Genomic DNA, 18,984 nt, shown 5'->3' with positions numbered 1-18,984 from the left:
GTACCATTCAGGTAAAGTAACTCTGCTGCCCACTTTGCAAGCTTGCTTTTGGCCTTCTTTGAGAGGTCATGAACAAATATTACGCCTGCAATGGAATATCGAGGCAACAAGAGAAGAAAATTACTAATCTTTTACAGAACAAACATAGAATTAACCAATCAGACATATCCTAAAATGCATATCAATTTAGCTAGTTGTTAAACTAGGGATCTTTAGGTAAAGCTTTAGCCCAGGAAAAAATAAATCTCATCCAGAACCCCTCTAAAACTAGAACTTAGGGTGTGTTTGTTTAGTGGCAAATGGGGGTGGCAAATAAAATTTTCCCACTAGATGCATTTGCGATTTAAGGGTAGTGGCAAATACTATTTGCTATTTGTCGGCAAATGAAATTTTCCCACTAGAAGTGGGAAAATAGAATCTAGCTCCCCCTAAACTCTTTTGCCAAAGATGAAAATCAGAAATTTTCCCACTATGACCAAAACATTTGCCACCATCAATCTATCGTCATCTTCTTCTCTCTCGCAGTCTCGACAAGTAATCTCTCTCTCATCTCTCACTTCCGAATTTCTCCTCAAATAATTCAAACAACAATCTCTTTAATCAAACAAATAATTTTGACTCAAACAAATAATTTTCTCACTATTTTTTCTCTCATTCTCAAATTTGGATTATAGCTCTCGCCCAAATGTATGATTTTGGATTTGATTTATCTTTTGGGGTTTTGATTTCGTTTTTGGTTTTGATTTAAGCTTTTTCTTGTTTATGTTTTATCTTGAATGGTTCAATTTTGCACTAGTATATCGGTCTCTCTTAACATTATATCTTGATTAGTATTTAACAATGTTTTATCTCTGTAAAAAATTATGATAAGATCATCATCATATTATAAAGATTGTTTCTAAGTCTTGGTTGTGGGAGAAACATCGAAATTAAGAACACCATGCATCTCAAAACGAATCTTTTTCTCTCCACAATGCAATTAATGTGACATTGGAGCTCGATGTTTTTCCTTTAAGATGATGAAAGATGTCCTTTTTTCCCTTGTTTAATAAACATAGATTACACCACATAACAAGGTTCTCACCCATTTCATGGTCTCTCCTTCCTAGAGACAGATCAAATATTCTGAAATTCACTATTCAAGATAGAATGCATGTAAAGAATAGCATATGCTCAACTCATATATGATGCCTAACATTATCACGATGTTGCTTGAGGGTTTCCATTTGATCATGAAGTTATATACAGTTAATATACAAAAGGAAACTAGTTGAGAGCATAAAGTTTTAGAAACTAAATCAAGTTTTAGCTTTAAATTATTATTTTTTATGTTTTTCCTTTTCGCATAAAGTTTTTAGCAAATGATGGGGTGTTTTAAACTAAATCAAGTTTTAGCTTTCAAAATATATCCGAATATATTATTATTTTACCATTTTTTTTTTTACCTTTTTAGCTTAAACTATTAATATGCTTCCCAAAAGTTTGCCTTTCAATTTCATTTTAGCAAATGATGTTTTGTTTCCCCTACTGCCCATTTTCAAAGGTAACATTTTAGCTTTTAGCACTTCGGCGCTGCAGTGTTGGCGAACCACTGGTCAAGGTTTGTGGAATGGACTCTTTAGCGTTGGGTTGCATAAAACAATGAGAGTAGGTTCAAAATATATCTGATATATAACCCGTAACAATTTCGCTTTAAACTATTAATACATGCACATCAGTGTTGAGCATGCCCCTTTCTTTGAACGTAACATTGATGTCTGTTTTTATAAGCTATAATATTTTGTTTCCCCTACTGCATTCCATTTTCAAAGGTAACACCCTGCTTTTAGAGGTTGAATATCTGTGGTTTGTGAGGTTACACTTGGAAAATTTTCAAAGAAAGCGTCGCTGCGGTGTTTGTGTTGGTGGTGGAGTGGGTGTGTTGAGTGTGTACGGACTAGTGTTGAGTGTGTTGTTTGTGTGTTGATGGAATATGTGCAGGCAACAAGATGCTAGTAATGGGTGATGTTTGAAAATTACTAATCTTTTACTAAAGAATTCCATGTTTTGCATAACAAGCATTTAATTTAATGGGATGTTTGGCTTTTAAAATTTTTATGTTGGACTAGGTTTTGAATTGTCCAATTTACTAGCTTAATTTGGTAGTTCCATCTTTGCAATAGTTGATGATCCTTGGTGATGTATCAAAGACAATGAAATGGTGTTGTAGAAATGTTGTAGTATGTCATGTGATGATGCTTATTGATTATTGAAATTTGAGTTTGTTTCTCCAATGGAGGTGTTTGTTCAATACTTAGGAAGTTCAATGAGTTGGAATTCAATGTTCTTTATATTTTTATACTTCATTGAGTTTGGAAACCAAAAAATAATATTTCCAAAAGTTAAAAAATCATTTGCCACGAAAAAAAAAAAACATGTAAACAAACGGCCCAGGAAAAATTTCATATTTTCCCATCAAACAGAAATTTTCCCCTACAAATTAGCCCCGGCAAAACTCTAAAAAATGCTCTAATATTTTCCCACTAGAGGTTTGCCACTAAACAAACACAACCTTAGTTAACACATAGTATACTAGTAGCTGTGTAGAAAGGACAACTAAACACTGGGATGTGACAAGGACAACAACTTTGGTGGACTCTAGAATCAAGAAGAAGTCTTTTCTAATTGATGTGGGTAGTGATGAGCTTTTTATGGATTCTGGTGTTCCCTTTGTTGATGGGTTTGACGATTTTTTGGTTTGAGAAACTCCACCTATCTTTAGTATTGATGATTTTTTGGTTTCGGAAACTCCACCTATCTTTAGTATTGATAATCAAGTCTAAGTACATTGACAACTGATCCACATTGTTCTCTTTTGGAAAAATCAATACCCGCCTATTAAAAAACAATACAATTACTCAAAAAACAAAAAAACAATCCAATCAAATAACAAAAATCATAATCAAAATTTTAACAAAAATCTCCACTACTTACCATTTAAACCTGCCAACGATGAAAATGTCAAAATAATGCTTCTTCTTAGTATTGATTCTATTAAAATTCTCTATCGTCCAAGTAAATCTCGATGATGGTGGATCTTCAATTGGCTGATTATTCTCTACTGTATTAGCTTATTCTACTTGTGCCGCCACTAAAATTATAAAAAAAAAAAAAAAAATTAATCCAATTACTACTTCACCTCTAAGTATCCTAATCATTACAAACCCCATTTATTTGCAAAATCTAGTTGTATGAATTGTAATCCAACACTAGTATCTAAACAAAAGAACCAATCATAGACTAAAACAGTATTAAGAAACTCACTAAACACAAGTGAAGTAGTTGTGGTCTGTGGTTGCAAAGACAACGCCGGACTTGAAGCTGGAGCTGAAGCTTTCGGAAACACTAAACCAGTGAAAGAACTAGTAGTAGTTGTTGCCGCAGATGTACTTTTTGCAACTGATCCCAATCCAGTTGTTGTAGTAGTAGTAGTAGAACCAAACCCAAAACCAGGTAAAGTCGGAGTCGAGCTAGCATTACTAGTAGTAGCAGCTGCAGTAGAACCAAACCCAAAACCAGGTAAAGCTGGAGTCAAGCTAGCATTACTAGTAGTAGCAGCAGCAGTAGAACCAAATCCAAAACTAGGTAAAGCCGGAGTCAAGCTAGAATTACTACTAGTAGCAGCAGCAGTAGAACCAAATCCAAAAGCAGGCAAAGCCGGAGTCGTACTAGTAGTAGTAGTAGAAGCAAACCCAAAAGCAGGTAAAGCCGGAGCCGTGCTAGTAGTACTTCATACATAATGGAAATATGGTGTGAAATCATTGTGTTTCTCTTAGAAATGTACCTGCAGCAGGAATTTCAACTGCGATCCCACCAACAAAGATCCATGCCTTTACATAGTTCCCCCACCTCTGGAATGACTTTTCACGTAGAATAAGCACAACGCATGCAGTACCAAAGCATCTGCTTCCTGCAACAATGCATGAAGTAACACAGCTTCTGCTTCCTCCCATAGCTTCCGCTTCCGTTTCCTGCAACATCTCATCCAGTAATCCCCAATGCCGCTGTTCAAACTGACGAGTGCTTACTCTTTCGTCATACTTTCCAGTCCACCACCTTGATGCCAACCAAACTTTAGTTAGTGAACTTGTAATTTTAAAAAGAGTGAGATGTAGTTATTTCAAAGTAGAATAGCACATACCTATGTTTCAACAGTCCTTCAAGTCGCCACCCTTTTCCCTCCTCCTTTATTCGGGCTTAGAACCGACAATGCATTTGCATTGGCGGAGTTAAAAAGGGGTTAGTACAGTTGAGTAGAGTCCACCACCTAAATATCAAACACATATACATACATAAGCAAGTTCCACAATAAAAAAAAATAAAAAAATATATGAATAAGATAAACTATTCCATCTAACAAAATTATCCACAGAAAGACAGTCTCCACAAAATGAAGTTACATGTATAATAAAGTACCTGAAGCTTACATGGAACTCAAAATGAAGCTTACATATCTAATAAAGTACCTTAATCTTGCATGGAACTCAAAATGAAGCTTATGCACATATCTAATAAAAGTTAAACTAGTTCAAGTTTACTTCCTAACAACGAGGAGGGAGAAAATGGAGAAACGCTTTAGGCCATATAACATTTCCCTGCCCAATTTGTCCAAGGGTTCGAAAGTGGTTATATGGTTCAAGTATCTCACATGAGCTTTCGATAATAGCTTCAATGCAGACTAGGAAATTGCCCTCCCCTATGGTTCTTCTACCAATTTTATGTCCCGGATCAACACTTATCACCCTCCCAGATGCAACTTTTTTCAAGGGCCAATGAGCTCTAACATCCACTTCAAAGATCAACGAATCGGTATCCTGGAAAATAGTAGTGCAAGAAACATTACTAGTCGAGTCTGGTTATTTCATTAAGAATATAAAAAAGATTAAATATATTACATACATTGGAAGTTGCATTATTGTAAGAGAATCCAGAAGAAGAAGATGGTCCATTAGGGGTACTAGGCGTGATTGGTATCATACGGGAGAGAGTCCGCCTTTGTTTGAGTCAGCTGATCTACTTGCCCTTGAAATTTGTTAGTCACCTGATCAAGTTTCTCTTCAAACAAGGCTGCTAAGTCAGAAGTCGCCTTCACTTGTTTCTGATTCCTCTTGACATAAGGAGCTGAGTTCTTCAATTTTGATTTGGAGCAACCCGATCCCATTAACCGCATGCGTCCTCTACCATCCTTGCCAAGAACCTATTTAATTGGCAGAATTTAATTTATGCTTATAACTAATATTCTAGACTAATTTACCATTTGAAATAAAATAATTAAATTTCAAACCTCCGCCACAGCATCATAAGTCGGGTCTGATTGAGGATTGGAGGCGGAATGTGCTCCAATCTTATCCTATTGATAGATAAACATACCAACTTCGAGTATCAATACCATATTTATGTATGTAAATTGCAAAATCACAAAAGGTACCATATAAAGACTTACCGCCAAATCCTGTCTTTGCGGAATTTTGTTTTTCCCGTGGCTATGCATGCCTAGGTACAGATCACCATGGAAAACTTCTACATCTGGCACACCTCTTTCCTTTGCAATCTCATGGCGAATAAGTTGTGCCGGTGTCCTTCCTGAGCAATTGGGTTCTGTTTGCTTCGCACGATTAATTTTATTTGTTGCACTTTTTGCCTACACATCATTGATAAAAAAAAATAAACCAGTATACAAAGAGAGATCACAATTTATCAGAGAACATATTATCGAATAGGTAATGTAAAATGATTGGTTATGGTTTACAAACCTTAAAGTCATATGAATTACAGAGCTCCACAAAAGCTCTCCAATCCTCCAAAGGAATGTCTTCTGGGGCTTCCATTGTTCTCACTTCTTCCAGATCCTTACCATCAAGGTATATCTTCTTTAAGTCATACTTGTGGCTCCTCCAAGCAGCCATGATCTTGTCCCGAACATAATCACCACCAACCCCCTCATCATCATCATCACCCTCAAATTGAAACATATTATTCAGACTATCAATTATGGTTTTATAAGGGAAGCTATCGTTCTTAGCACAACTCATAATCATATCTGGAAAAGACTTATAATAAATCGGGATCTCGCGCTTAACAAGCGTAGCAATTTCACTAGACAAGTGATGTACACCCTGTTTAGGGGAGCAAGGCTGCAAGGTGTCTTCAGTTAGTCGAAGAACAATTTTCTCACCCGGTTTCAACCTTTTCGAAAGCGGAATAGCTGGGCCTCTAGTATTACCCGACCTTTTTCGTGAAGTGGCAGACATACCTGATCATAAAATGGGTGAAAGTCAGAGAAGTAAAATGTTATGTAGCCTAATGTCAACAAAATAGGTCTCAAAATTTCAGTAAATAACATGTCTAATGTTATACGTTAATAACATGTCTCAAGAGTTGATGACCAAGGAAGAAAATAAGCATATGGGCACAACTTTGATGGCAATGAACTTTAAGGTAATATGCTTGTAAATACCACATTACCTGCCCCTGGGGAGTCCTGAAGTCGAACTGAACCATGTGAAGTGCTGCTAACCATTGTAAATTACCTGATCTTAAAAAAAAATGCATTATAAAACAAATAATCAAACATGGGGCGTGCACAAGTCAATGCCACAATAGCTAATAATATGAATCAAACATGGGCACGGGAACAAGACAATGTTTAAAATTGAATAGATATCCTTACAGATTTAAAATAGACATACAATACGTCAAACAAAAAAATTGCATATGTAAAGGAAAGGGTGCGCTGGGCTTTAGAGCTGAGAGAGTACCGGATTTGTTGTAAAAAGTAAAAACTAGACTATCGAATTAAACTTGTAATTGGATTGATCCGTCAAGCAAGTTCTCAAGAAAGAATCCCACTTTCTATCGAAAAAAAAAGAGGAAAAGGAATCTTAACAAAGTAATTACTACTTTCTAACTACTCTACAAAATGGTTATCGAAAAACAAAAGACTACTCTCCTACTTTATATACAGTAGCACACTTAACCAGCACCAATGTACCACATCAGCATGTCACTTTAGTCACCAACATGACCACGTACGAATTTCCTAATTCTTAAGGCAAACATGCATATTTAAGCGCCAATAACATTGCTTTTGAAACAACTAACATTTCACATTTCTTCACTCTCTGTCAACTCTCAAAAAAAAACAAATGGCAATTTCTTATTTCTCTAGTTCAGAAGAAAGAGAAGTAAAGCTACCACCTTCAATAGAAAAACAACTAAGAATAATCTACAACGAATACTTCATGCCACGACTTGATTTTAGAGGAAGACAACAACTTGCTATTCTTGGAGAAGCAGCTGCTTTCAAATTACTTCAAAGATTTCAGAATCTCTCGGATTATATTGATTACATGCATGCAGTTTCTCACTCTCTTTCTACACACGCGACATGGACACGGTATCAATACCTTATTATGATAGTACTTTTTTGCAAACTCTAGAAACTCTTCAACACCCTTGAGAAATCGTTTAGGTCATGGTGATCTAATTCAATCCAACTTCTATCGATTGGAATAGAATCTTCCATGGCGTATCTAGGAATAAATAAAAGATACACACAACATTCAAAAATGTTAGACATAATAATATATCAATTCAATGCATATATATTGGAGTACTCTTCCGGAATAAACTATTTCATAAAAGCACTAGTCTTAATATATTTTTTCTTGATCGGTACTAGTGTTAAGAATTAGATAACGTATTTTAAAAAAGTATATCCAAGCAAAAATAAATAAATATAATTAACAGAAGCCCAAAAAATTATAAATTGAAAAAATGTACTGTTGCTTTGTTGATGAGAAAAATAGATTCTTGAGTAATATGGAAATCAGCCCCTTCACTACGAATAACCATACATACATACAAGTTCAACATATTAACCATATCAGTGTGTCGAAAGGGTATACTAGAGACACACCTCAAAAGGAGGATAAATATAGCATCAAGAAAAGCAATTCAAGCCTAGCTTTAAACATAAAAGTATCATTGGAATGACTGTAGTTGTACCAAACATTCAAACACAACATCTAATCCAAGTATGACATTTACTTTATCTATGAACTCAATATAAACAATCAACACATGCTACACCAATTAGAATAGCAATTAATCAAACAAGTTCAAAACATAAAAAACAAATGTTTAAATTCCAGTGATTGACTACATAAATGTTTTGCTAGAAAGAGAGAAGACCAAGGGCATAAAATTTTCAAACAAACTACCCAAAACCAAATAGCTTTAATATAATAAATAAGAACGATTATGAAAGCAGTGATGAGAAGAAAAAAGGAGCAAGAAAACATACTTGAAATAACAAAATCGCGTTTGGAGAAGAGACTCAAAGATTGTAATCCCTTTCCCACTCTGTAAATCCTAAGAAGATTAAAAATTTGTCAAATAAAACCCTAAAAAAATCGGTGCTTGAAATAAATCGGTGATTGAATGAATGCAAAAAAATCGGTGCTTGAAATAACTACCTTTGTTGAGATGAGAGTGGGAATTGGAGAAACAAGAAAAAAAAAATAGAGGAAAAGGTTAACTGGCGGTGGCGTGGGGGACGAAGCTAAGTGGGTGTTGGAGAAAATAGTTGCCTCATTAAGTGTGTTCTTGTTGGGGGGAAGCAAACTGGTCGACCCGCCCAAATTTTAGAGCCCTATCCCCACGGTTAGTACACATAGAATAGCCGTCAAGATGAAAAAATCTGACTCGACGGTTTCTCTCATGGCTGCACCCACGGTCAAAGCAAACAGTTAAGCCGTGGCTAAAAATATTGAACCAACGGAACTAGGAGAAACTTATTTCCCACGGTCAAAATTCGTAGTCAAATATGCAAGGGTTCATGACCGTGGGTAAAATACCGGGTAACCGTGGGAAAAAGTCTATTTTCTTGTAGTGTCTACAATATTTATGCTTTCTAGAATGTGAAGAACATTTGATTTCAAGGGATTTTATTGGTAACACAATTTTGATGACTGTGAACGGAACATGGCTTGAACTTTGAGGAATTAAATGGAATGTGGTTTGAACATGGATTAGTTGATTTGTTAAAGCTATTGCAGATTATAGTTGATAAATTTGCAAATAAACTCCCCCTGATGTACATTGTAAATTGGATATATATATTAGTAGGCCTGGCCATAGGACGGGCTTGATTGCGTGGATCAGACAAATTCATTATCTTTGACACTAAAGATAATAGATTTTAGTTTTTTTCATAAAGGTTACCACGTTAAATATTTGTTTCTAAAAGGTTTTTATTTTCAACATATATTATGTGTTTCAATGCTAAGATGTCTTTTGCCTTTTGCTTTGTGCCAGTTAAGTGGATTTAAATCAAGTATATATTTTCGTTACTTTTTTTATTGTTTATGTAGGAACTTACGAAAAATGTGTGAAGGACAAGTGTTCGACGAATTGCGAGGAAGCTTTCGTCCTTGATTGTAAGTAACTATGAAGTATTAAATAAATCATCCCTTTTGTTCCTGACTTGCGTCCTTCATTTAGATTATTGTTACTCAAAATATTAACGGCATTTGATATCATGTATATTACAAATTGCTGACCAATGGGTAGAATCTATTATCCAATTTAGTTCATGCTACAATGTATTTAGTGTCCTTACTTTAATGTGATAAATCCCCATCTCTATTACAATACCTCAAATTAGCTTATCAATCTTCAAATCCCATAAAGGGTTTCACAGTTTCAGGGGAGTTATGGGCTTAATATTCTTATATAGTTCATCTGCTATTCTGGGTTAACTTGGTTGGGAGAGGAGTTCATTTGTTGCCCAATTTCAACTTATAACATTTTAGCACTTATATACTTTAAGTTTCGACTTTCTGTTATGTCTTCTTATCTATTGCTTTATTTTAGATTTACTTTGTTTTTTAGAACAATAATACTTCAAAAAAAAAAAAAAAAAAAAAAATAGAAAAGCATAAACCCATCAAACAAAGTATATATATATATATATATATTATAAGCAATGAATCATTAGCTATGAATATACATATATTATTTATTCAAGTGGACTTTAGGTTTTTAAGTCATTAGCTATCTATGTAGCAAGTCCGGCCATAGGCCGGGCCAAATGGCTAGTTAAAGGATATGATGCAGTAGCTTTACCATTGTTTGCTCTCTGAATGAAACTTCCTTGCTTCTATAACTGAAGAGGGATTTGTCTTGCCATCTTGCACATACAACAGAATGAAAAACAGTTCCGCTTCCTTACCATTTCATTTTTTAGAGCTCCCTGTTCTCCCAGCCCCTTCTCAGTGATTTTTTTTTCCTGAAGTAGGCTCACATTCAGCTTTCCTATAACTTACACCAAAGATTTTGCAATCAATACATGTCATCTCTACACTATATGATAGCCGGATCTTTAGGAGGAAAATTTATCAACCGAACTGTGTATTTGTAATCTCTCTATTTTATGATTTTAGAACCACCTCCCTTAATTATTCTAATCATCTCCCTCCTTTTTAAACAATTTACCAAAAACTCTCTCACTTTATTGAAATTAGAATTAGCTTCATATTATTTAAAATAATTTAGAAAACCTCATTCACGTCACTCAAATTATATTCAACCCTTCCTAATGTTTTTATATTATTTTTTAGATTATAACTAGAATTTAAAAAATCATACTATCAGAGAGATGTTAGAGCGACAGGTTTAAAGATTTTAAAAAACACCGAAGCAGAGCACGGTTCGCATACTCGTTGGCTTTTCAAGGGCACACTGAAACCCGGAATTTCCGTAGGGATGGTTCAGAGTTGGATTGAGAGTGGACTTTCTTTTCTGGAATGCATCAGTATCAACACACACTTGGTCAAATGTCATTGAGTTTAAATACATATAATTAAATTACAATTGTGCCCGCGCCGACCATTTACCATGAAACTATCGAGAGCTAGCGAATTTGCCCGTCCTGTAGCCGGGTTTACTACTATAGAGATTATCATTATTATTAACTGATACTCATTCATTAAGTCATTCTTAGAAGTTAGAACTGACCAGGTTAGCAAATACATATTTGGGATATGTTTATTTATTAGGCTTAAAAGTTTGTGTTGAAGAAAGATATCATATTATTTTTCATCTTAAAAGTTAGTATCCACAGAGTTTTTGTGCGCGTTAATCAATTTTGGTGAAAAGAACAAATAATTGCATTTCAGTATTTCACTTAAATGTTTTTCTGTGATGCATGATCTCTATTGTTCCAATTATATAAACTATTTCATTCACCCCTTTTCATATCCAAAAATCCAGGTTCCACATAGCGATCAAGAGGTGTTTATTTAGATTGTTTCCTCTTGACAGGTTGCTATACGGAGTTGTTAAAATGTCTCATGCCTGGATTGTTTGCACTCTGAAAAGCCTACTTGCCAATAGTGGAATTTACATGCAACAATGAACATCCAATCCAAAGAGTGGACTTCACTTTACTATAATTCAGGGCCGATTCTTAAATGGCTTCTCTACAATCAAATACTTATTTATTATTATTTAGAAATCATCAGAAAAATTGTTCAGACTATTTCACTATAATTCAACAATTACAGCAAACCCGGCCAACTCTTAAACGTAACAATCAGAAAAATTTGTTACAATTTTTACAGAGTAATAAGATAACATTATGGTAAAAAACTTAACCAATATAGGAACTGTAAACATACCCACTTAGAAGTTTAGTGTAACTGGGAACAAAATATAATCCTTTCACATAGATAAATTAACAGCTAATGATACCAAAAAAGGTTTAAGTAAATAAACCTACAGATTAGTAAAGTAACCTCCCATAATATGTTACCCAATGAAGTGATGTCCTTTCGTGTTCATCTCTGAAACTGGGAGTTACCCCTGCAGCAATTATTTGACCCATACCCATTCAAATCCAAGAGCTGCCGCCAAATGGATAAGTCCTTGGCCTTCATCCTTCAGAATACATGGTCCTTCAACAATGAATGCAAGCCATTCATACAACTTCATAGACAATGAATGCAAGCCATTCATATATACAACCTGTCCTTCAGCAACTTCTTGATCAGTGAAGAATCAACATGAATCAAAGATGATTCTCTCTACAAATTACAATTTCAGATAAACACAAACAAAATGATAATAAGTCGAAAGGAATGTCAGACTCACCTTATACTTAATTCAAAGGTATATTGTATCCTGTTCACCACATTGGTCCAATTAAGTAACATGAACCATCAACATCATCTGTTTATTGCATCTTTGTCTTTCTTTAATACCACATTACCACCAACGCAAAGTGTATTACCATGCCCAGCCATTGCAACAAATTTTTCTTGTTTCAGTAACTTGAGCAAAAATTTGAACAAATTTCTGAAGATGCAAAAAATAAAAAGGAAGAAATTCATTACTTATTGAGCATGGTCAAGAGAGAAGCGGGACCTTAAGATTTGTTTCTATAAGAGAGAGAGAGAGAGATCAAAGTTCTTGCAATTAGAACCTGACTGGAGTTTTTGACATAACTAAAGCAACTCCGAGGCCATAAAAGTTCATAACAAACTAAATATATTACCACAATCCAAGCGGATCCAGCTGACATGCTTCCTTCCAAGTTGTCATGAACTTCTACACAGCATAATCAATAAATATATATAACATGTTCATAAGAATTACACGACAACAACTTTTGCATCACTTGATTACCCTATAAGTGTTGAAGCATATGCAATCATATAAGAATCCTAAAAGATTAATAACAACCACTGAATATTCTCGAAATATATCCAATTTCCTATTATTTGACAATGCAAAAAATATAATATTTTTTGAGCGGGGGTGTATTGTTTCAAATTTTCATCAATACGAAGAAATGTTGCAGTTTCCAACTAACACTAAACAGTCTGACAAAGAGGACACTAATTATAGAAAATTATCACTGCAATCTGAGATGCATAACAGGCAAACACTCCCACCAAAAAAATGCAAGCTTTAGATTCTCAATATATATGATATCATTGAATCAAATGCATGTTATATACAAATTACTCAGTTCACACATGCAATTAAATCCTATAAAAACTACAAGATTTCAGAGTTGTTAATTAATTGCATTTAATGAATCAATTAAATTCACGAACCTTCATGTGCAGATATGATATAAAAAGCCTAAATATAATTGCATCAATAACTCAAAAGTTTATTAGCAAATCAAAACTACTGTGTCATGTAGCCTAGAATTAGAGATATTAAAGAAATAGAACGGTACCAATATCACCACCGATCAAGAAGGTTTATGGATGTTTCTTTTCAATCAACAAAAAAGTAGCAGAAAATCGGAAAATTGTCAAATTAAGCAACCCGAGATGTAAAATGAACATCCAATCGAAACCAATAAAAAACACTAATCAAAATTAACCTTAACCGTCGTAGACATCAATGGCCTCCTTGTCTGATCAGCATCTACGCATAACCAATAGATTCTCTTCGAGCTTCTTTTTGTAAAAGGTTTGGAAAATGAACTCTGACTCGGGTCTGGTGTAGTCTAAGATTTTTCTTCCACTAACAACTTCCATCAAGACAACCTTAAAGCTATAGACGACAGTTTTGACTGTGTAATGAGTAAGTGCTGCCACTTTGGGGCTAGGTGGAGGTTATCACGTGGCTCTGGTCTCTATCAATCAACTTGGATAACCCAAAATCAGAAAGTTTACCATGAAATTCACTGTCAATAAGTATGTTGTAGGGGCTTTATATCCAATGAACAATTTTGTGTCTACACTCTATAGTCTCTACACTCCTCATGGCTCTTGCAGATAAACCAATCCTTTTGCAATGTCTTGTATCTCGTACTCCAACTGAGAACAGGATCTATATTCCTGTTGAGTATGAGGTCCGCTTTCATACACCGTCATTAGATAAATGAGGGCGTATGAAAGTCGATGATGTGACATTTCAGAGCAAAAACCAATCAGCCTTACCAAATTGATATGGTGCATCTTGCCTATTGTTTCTACTTGTGCTATGAATTCCTTCATTCCTTTGCCCAATATTAGGTAACCGCTTTACTGCGACCAATGTGCCATCACTGAGTGCACCTTTAAAAACATCTCAAATCTTCCACCTCCTAGCCTTCAGAAAATTTCCCAATTGCAACACGCCAACACACAATTCATGGTATGACAAATTGATAGGCATATCTGAAATTTACTCATACAGACCGGTCCTCTGGAATAAGTTACTGCTCTTCTTCCACAGAACAACAAAACAGATTGTTAGAAAAGTGATTACCATAATCGAGACCTCCGGAACAAACTGTGTTGACTGTGAAGTTGATATAATCTGGACCTTGATATAAGAAGATGAATTAGATGTAATATCAAGTGTTAGGTTCCAAATGATTGATAGAACATGAGAAGGCATGTAGCACTAACCTTCTAATGGATTGTCATAGAAGTGGAAAAAAGCAGGAGCACACGACATCGTATGAAAGCAGGGCTGTTTGTAGTCCTCTTCATTAGTTAGGAGTAGTCATAATAATCATATAGGAAGAGAGATACCTTGGAGTACATGCAAGATTAGGAAACTGGTTATAGATTACCAAGAAATAATCGACCCATCACTCCATCAGGTCCTTCCGAACACTCTGAACGTCATATATATGTCCCACATTTGCGATAACAGAACATAGACCAGCCTCCACCTGTTTTCTCGGTTCCAACGTATAGTACACCCGAAGTTGCGGATGAGATATGGTGTTGGTATGACACCATTTAGTCCGAGGTAAAAGAACATGATATTTTCCTGATTGAAGCTTATAGATTCGAACAATTTGAAATAGAACTTCGCCTATTTATCTGCTTACAAACTTGGAAAATTAGAAGCGAAACAATAAATAGCTCAGAGATAGAAAATCATACATTTCTTCTTCTTCTTCTTCTAAAAAGTAATTCACTTTTATCATGGCTACGAAAAATCTTCGCCAACAACTCCATGCCGAAGTTGAATGAGATTGGACTCTTTTCTATCTCTTTTCTAATTTGAGAATAAGTATACAAAATGGTGATATTGGAAGTCTATGATTAGATGATATGGAAAATTTGTTTTAGAAATAGGGTTGGGTTTTTGTTTATTTTGGATTTTTAATTTCTTAATTACCCCCGGCGTAGAGTTCAAAAAATGGCGTGTATTTAGTCTTTTTTTACAAAACACTTGAAAAGACCAAATACACTTGTAAGAAATTATAAAATAGACTCATTTCAGGGGTATTTCAGTAAAAAAAAATAAATATTCTGAAAACAGAGACTTTTTTAAAAACTTTGTTGACCCGTGGCTCACTATGAACATCCTCTGAGAATGGATATTAATGTAGGTAGGATTAATTTACAAATTACTTTTGCAGAATCAAAATGTTCTATCCCACAGTGAACAAATAAATGTTATACACTTTGACGATGAAGATGAAGAAATAAACACGAAGAATTAATTAGTGTTCTTAGCCTATAACCAGATATGCAACTTTGTTCGGACAAAACTTTCTGGTACAGTCGATTATCAAGAAGAAAAGCCTATGGCCTATATCCTTTGGCCTCTATTTATCACATTTAAAGTCTACATAATTAAACACGCATTAGGATTCTCATCGCTAAACATTGTAAACACCGAACTCTGTCCCCAGTCATCGAACAACACTGGGACAGGATTCTTCTTAATACTGTCTCCGGACCCGGCATTTGCTTTTGAAGCATCGTTAGGTACAATCTCAACTCTTTTCCCTGTCTTCTTCTTGAGTTTTTTCAAAATCTTTTCAGGCTGGATTCGTCCTTTTACTATGACACGATGTCTAATCATGTCGGTTGTAAAAGATTCCACCCCTAAGATCATTTAAATCAAACATTAGGTAGTCGCAGATGTATACATAAAAAACATGAATTATCAGGAAACTAAAAAAGAAACAGCACATGGATGATATATATATATATATATATATATACCTTTAAATTTCGAGATAACTTTAGCTACAGTTCTCTCACAGGCTTTGCAGTACATAGAGACTTTATACTCTACCACAGTGGCCTGCTCATTGAGAAAATAAACACAATATAAGTCACGAAAAAGAAAATATAAAATTTAGCAGATTTGCGTCGAAAATAACTTGGTTTCGGCACACTGTATAACGCAAATTTAGCAGTTATTTGTTGGTCAAAATATACTTGTAAAATGTCTGTAAGGAGTTTAAACTAATTTTCTGTTTCAAATTTATATTAGGTGGTTATGCAACTAAATTTAGCATCAATGTATGACAATGCAAACTCAACCAAAAAATCTGTTGCCACCACCAATTCAAAAAGAAGCAAAAAAGTAAAAAAATAAAAATAAATGAAATGCATTATTCATCCCAGAATGAATTTATATGTTTATGATCACAATGCGAAAAGAGAGCAAAAAAAGATTTATAAAGCAAGAAAGAAAAAGAAATACAACAAAACCACTCTTTAGCATTTCCAAAAGCATGCATAAATGATACAATATGGACATTCACATAGAAACAAGAAGCGCAAAACCTGAGTTTTTAATGTTTTAACATAAATATCGACATTGAAAAGACTACCTTCGAAGATGATGATTCACTAGACACCATTAAGAGAGAATAGTCATAAAAGACAGATTCATGTCTCGAGGAAAATAAGAGCAAAGGAAAAAAAATGTTAGTGAATGAGAAGGAGAATTATTTCGTTTGCAAGAAAGAAGAGAGAACAGAGAAGAAAAAAGGGTGTTGGGATTTGAACGAGTTTGGAAGCGGTTATCGAATGTTGGTAAGAAATCCCCTTGCCCGGTCACTTATTCGAGGCCTTTTCAATCGTGGGCCTAAATGTATAGTTTCCAAATCTTACTTGGAGTTGATTGGCGACTTGGGCGTCAAGACAAGTATTCCAAAGTTGAATTAAATTAGAAATTGTATTTGGTTTAGAACTCACTCGGCTTACCCCGCATCTTCTTCCTCACAATCTATTTTGCTTACTACAAAATATAACATATATTTTTATTGCTGGTCATTGGATTGAATTTTGATATTTTGAGGAAAGAAGATGGAAATCCAATCGGACTGCAATGACGACATTAGAGAGATTTGTAAAAATCTTGAAACTAGAATTAAAAATCAGCACTCCTTCAACAACAACATATCTCATCTCTTCAAAACCTTGTTCCTGATCTAGTTTCGTCTCTCGATTTATCTCTTAAGTTTGTTTCTGCCTTCAATGGCCTGCGTTACCCTCCTACCCTAGACTGTAATCCTAAGCTTAATAATGCATCTGTCACACCCCAAAACAAACGTTCCTTTGTGCCGGCTCAGCCGTCTTTTTCTACGCTGGAACAACAATTAGTAGCACCTGAAAAAGAACCTTTTTATAAGATACGACGATGTGATAGTCAGGAATCGCAGATTCCATCCTTTTCCCCAAGTTCAACAGCAAGTGGTAGTCTTATTAGTGAAGAAGAGGATGGTATGAAGGCTCTTGAAGCAATGTTGAGTAAGAAGTCGTTTAGGGAGCAAGAGAATTCTAAGATAGGAGAGGAGCTTTTAGACCTTATTAACCGACCGACATATAATGAAACTACTGTGGCTGCTAAGTTCAAAAGTGAAGAAGGTTCTCAAATAAAGGAGCACTGTACATATTTAACCAAAGAAGATTGTCGACGACAACAATATGGTTTGTACGCTCCATGTATGAAGCTTCATTATCGGCGCATAATCTCTCAACATACTGATATTAGCTTAGGCGATTGCCCTTTTTTGAGAACTTGTCGTCGCATGATTATGTGCAAGTATATTCACTATGAGCTTGATGATGAACCAACCCAAGATGTACTAGCTATGAGGATGGGCTTTGAAGCATTTTCTCAATCTAAACCAATAAAGCCTCGGCGTGCTGAATATTGTTCGGAGATGGAGCTTGGTCAGCCACAATGGATTAACTGTGATATTCGATCATTTAAGATGGATATATTAGGTAAATTTGGAGTTATTATGGCTGACCCGCCTTGGGACATTCATATGGACTTGCCGGAACAATGGCTGATGAAGAGATGAAAAAGCTTAATGTTCCAGAACTGCAGGAAGATGGTTTGATTTTTCTCTGGGTCACCGGACGAGCGATGGAGCTTGGACGGGAATGCTTAAAACTTTGGGGGTAATCGAGGAGCTGATTTGGGTGAAGACTAATCAGCTTCAGCAAATTATTAGAACAGGACGAACAGGTCATTGGCTGAATCACAGTAAGGAACATTGCCTTGTTGGGATAAAGGGGAACCCTGAAATAAATAGGAACATGGATACAGATGTAGTTGTTGCTGAGGTTCGAGAGACAAGTCGTAAACCTGATGAGATGTACGCTTTGTTGGAGAGAAGTCCTGGAACAAGAAAGCTCGAATTGTTTGCACGAATGCACAACACACATGCTGGGTGGATTTCGCTTGGTAACCAATTAAATGGTGTCCAACTAGTTGATGAAGGCCTGCGAGCAAGGTACAAAGCTGCATATCCTGATGTGAAGGTGCATCCTTCATCTCCTCCTAGAACTTCAGCCATGGATATAGACTCAACTCCGGCACAAACAAGTAGTAGTGCCTATGTGGAAATGGAATAACAATACGCGCCTATAGAGTTTGCAGAACCAAGCTAGGACTTCATCGCCCTATACTTTGTGAGAGAAGCCAAAGCTTACTGGTGTCAAGATGGAAGCCTACTATTTTAATTATTGTACTGTTCTCTGGTTTTGTATTTAGATATGAATTAGGAACAAGGACCACTTCATGCTGGTATTGTAAGAAAAAAAATTCTTTTCAGATCCTACATTAAGCTCAGATGTAGTTCGATCGCACTCTGATCTGGTATTGAGCATGTAATCCTTTTGAGTAATGTACAATTATTTCGTAAAGAAGTTACACAGTGACACTGTATAC

The 18,984-nt window shown here is 35.3% G+C and overlaps 3 protein-coding genes and 1 pseudogene across 15 annotated transcripts; 1 reads left to right on the top strand and 3 right to left on the bottom strand.

Moving 5' to 3' along the window:
• Positions 1-4: 4 nt before the first annotated feature.
• LOC147524021 (uncharacterized) lies at positions 5-4,815 on the bottom strand. Its single transcript, XM_086601459.1, has 6 exons — positions 4,688-4,815; positions 4,181-4,306; positions 3,824-4,095; positions 3,304-3,531; positions 2,552-3,130; positions 5-273 (listed from the first exon to the last, which is right to left on the bottom strand). Exons 3-5 carry the CDS (start codon positions 4,017-4,019, stop codon positions 3,111-3,113), a joined length of 444 nt encoding a protein of 147 aa, XP_086457585.1. The 5' UTR covers positions 4,020-4,095; positions 4,181-4,306; positions 4,688-4,815; the 3' UTR covers positions 5-273; positions 2,552-3,110.
• Positions 4,816-4,943: 128 nt separating this feature from the next.
• LOC147524020 (uncharacterized) lies at positions 4,944-15,566 on the bottom strand. Of its 13 annotated transcripts, XM_086601448.1 has the most exons (10): positions 13,439-15,566; positions 12,596-12,648; positions 12,435-12,479; positions 12,193-12,293; positions 8,345-12,066; positions 6,505-7,571; positions 5,793-6,292; positions 5,483-5,680; positions 5,324-5,389; positions 4,944-5,236 (listed from the first exon to the last, which is right to left on the bottom strand). In XM_086601448.1, exons 6-10 carry the CDS (start codon positions 6,557-6,559, stop codon positions 4,997-4,999), a joined length of 1,059 nt encoding a protein of 352 aa, XP_086457574.1. In that variant the 5' UTR covers positions 6,560-7,571; positions 8,345-12,066; positions 12,193-12,293; positions 12,435-12,479; positions 12,596-12,648; positions 13,439-15,566; the 3' UTR covers positions 4,944-4,996. The 13 variants fall into 13 exon arrangements, with proteins under 13 accessions (XP_086457574.1, XP_086457568.1, XP_086457499.1 ...); XM_086601442.1 differs by having other exon boundaries at positions 12,596-15,566; XM_086601373.1 differs by having other exon boundaries at positions 6,505-6,574; positions 7,446-7,571; positions 12,193-15,566.
• Positions 15,567-15,630: 64 nt separating this feature from the next.
• LOC147524019 (heavy metal-associated isoprenylated plant protein 19-like) lies at positions 15,631-16,660 on the bottom strand. Its single transcript, XM_086573323.1, has 3 exons — positions 16,631-16,660; positions 16,014-16,095; positions 15,631-15,893 (listed from the first exon to the last, which is right to left on the bottom strand). The coding sequence occupies exons 1-3, from the start codon at positions 16,658-16,660 to the stop codon at positions 15,631-15,633; spliced, it is 375 nt and encodes a 124-aa protein (XP_086429449.1).
• Positions 16,661-16,724: 64 nt separating this feature from the next.
• On the top strand, positions 16,725-18,841 carry LOC147524018 (putative N(6)-adenosine-methyltransferase MT-A70-like; annotated as a pseudogene).
• Positions 18,842-18,984: the final 143 nt, after the last annotated feature.

The sequence above is a fragment of the Coptis chinensis genome, chromosome 1 (genome assembly GCF_015680905.1).
Source record: "Coptis chinensis isolate HL-2020 chromosome 1, ASM1568090v1, whole genome shotgun sequence".
Classification (NCBI taxonomy): Eukaryota; Viridiplantae; Streptophyta; class Magnoliopsida; order Ranunculales; family Ranunculaceae; genus Coptis; species Coptis chinensis.
The sequence above is the reverse complement of the archived record's forward strand: the minus strand, read 5'-3'. Positions and strand labels throughout refer to the sequence as shown.

Coding starts and splice junctions, on each gene's coding strand:
- LOC147524019 (XM_086573323.1), bottom strand. CDS start 16,660: ATGGTGTCTAGTGAATCATCATCTTCGAAG. Junction 16,096..16,630: donor GTGAATCATCATCTTCGAAG/GTAGTCTTTTCA, acceptor CTCAATGAGCAG/GCCACTGTGGTAGAGTATAA. Junction 15,894..16,013: donor AGTTATCTCGAAATTTAAAG/GTATATATATAT, acceptor AAATGATCTTAG/GGGTGGAATCTTTTACAACC.
- LOC147524020 (XM_086601353.1), bottom strand. CDS start 6,559: ATGGTTAGCAGCACTTCACATGGTTCAGTTCGACTTCAGGACTCCCCA. Junction 6,293..6,504: donor TCAGGACTCCCCAGGGGCAG/GTAATGTGGTAT, acceptor TTTTATGATCAG/GTATGTCTGCCACTTCACGA. Junction 5,390..5,482: donor CGCAAAGACAGGATTTGGCG/GTAAGTCTTTAT, acceptor ATCTATCAATAG/GATAAGATTGGAGCACATTC.
- LOC147524021 (XM_086601459.1), bottom strand. CDS start 4,019: ATGTTGCAGGAAACGGAAGCGGAAGCTATGGGAGGAAGCAGAAGCTGT. Junction 3,532..3,823: donor AGTTGAAATTCCTGCTGCAG/GTACATTTCTAA, acceptor GTTCTACTGCAG/CTGCTACTACTAGTAATGCT. Junction 3,131..3,303: donor AACTACTTCACTTGTGTTTA/GTGAGTTTCTTA, acceptor TTATAATTTTAG/TGGCGGCACAAGTAGAATAA.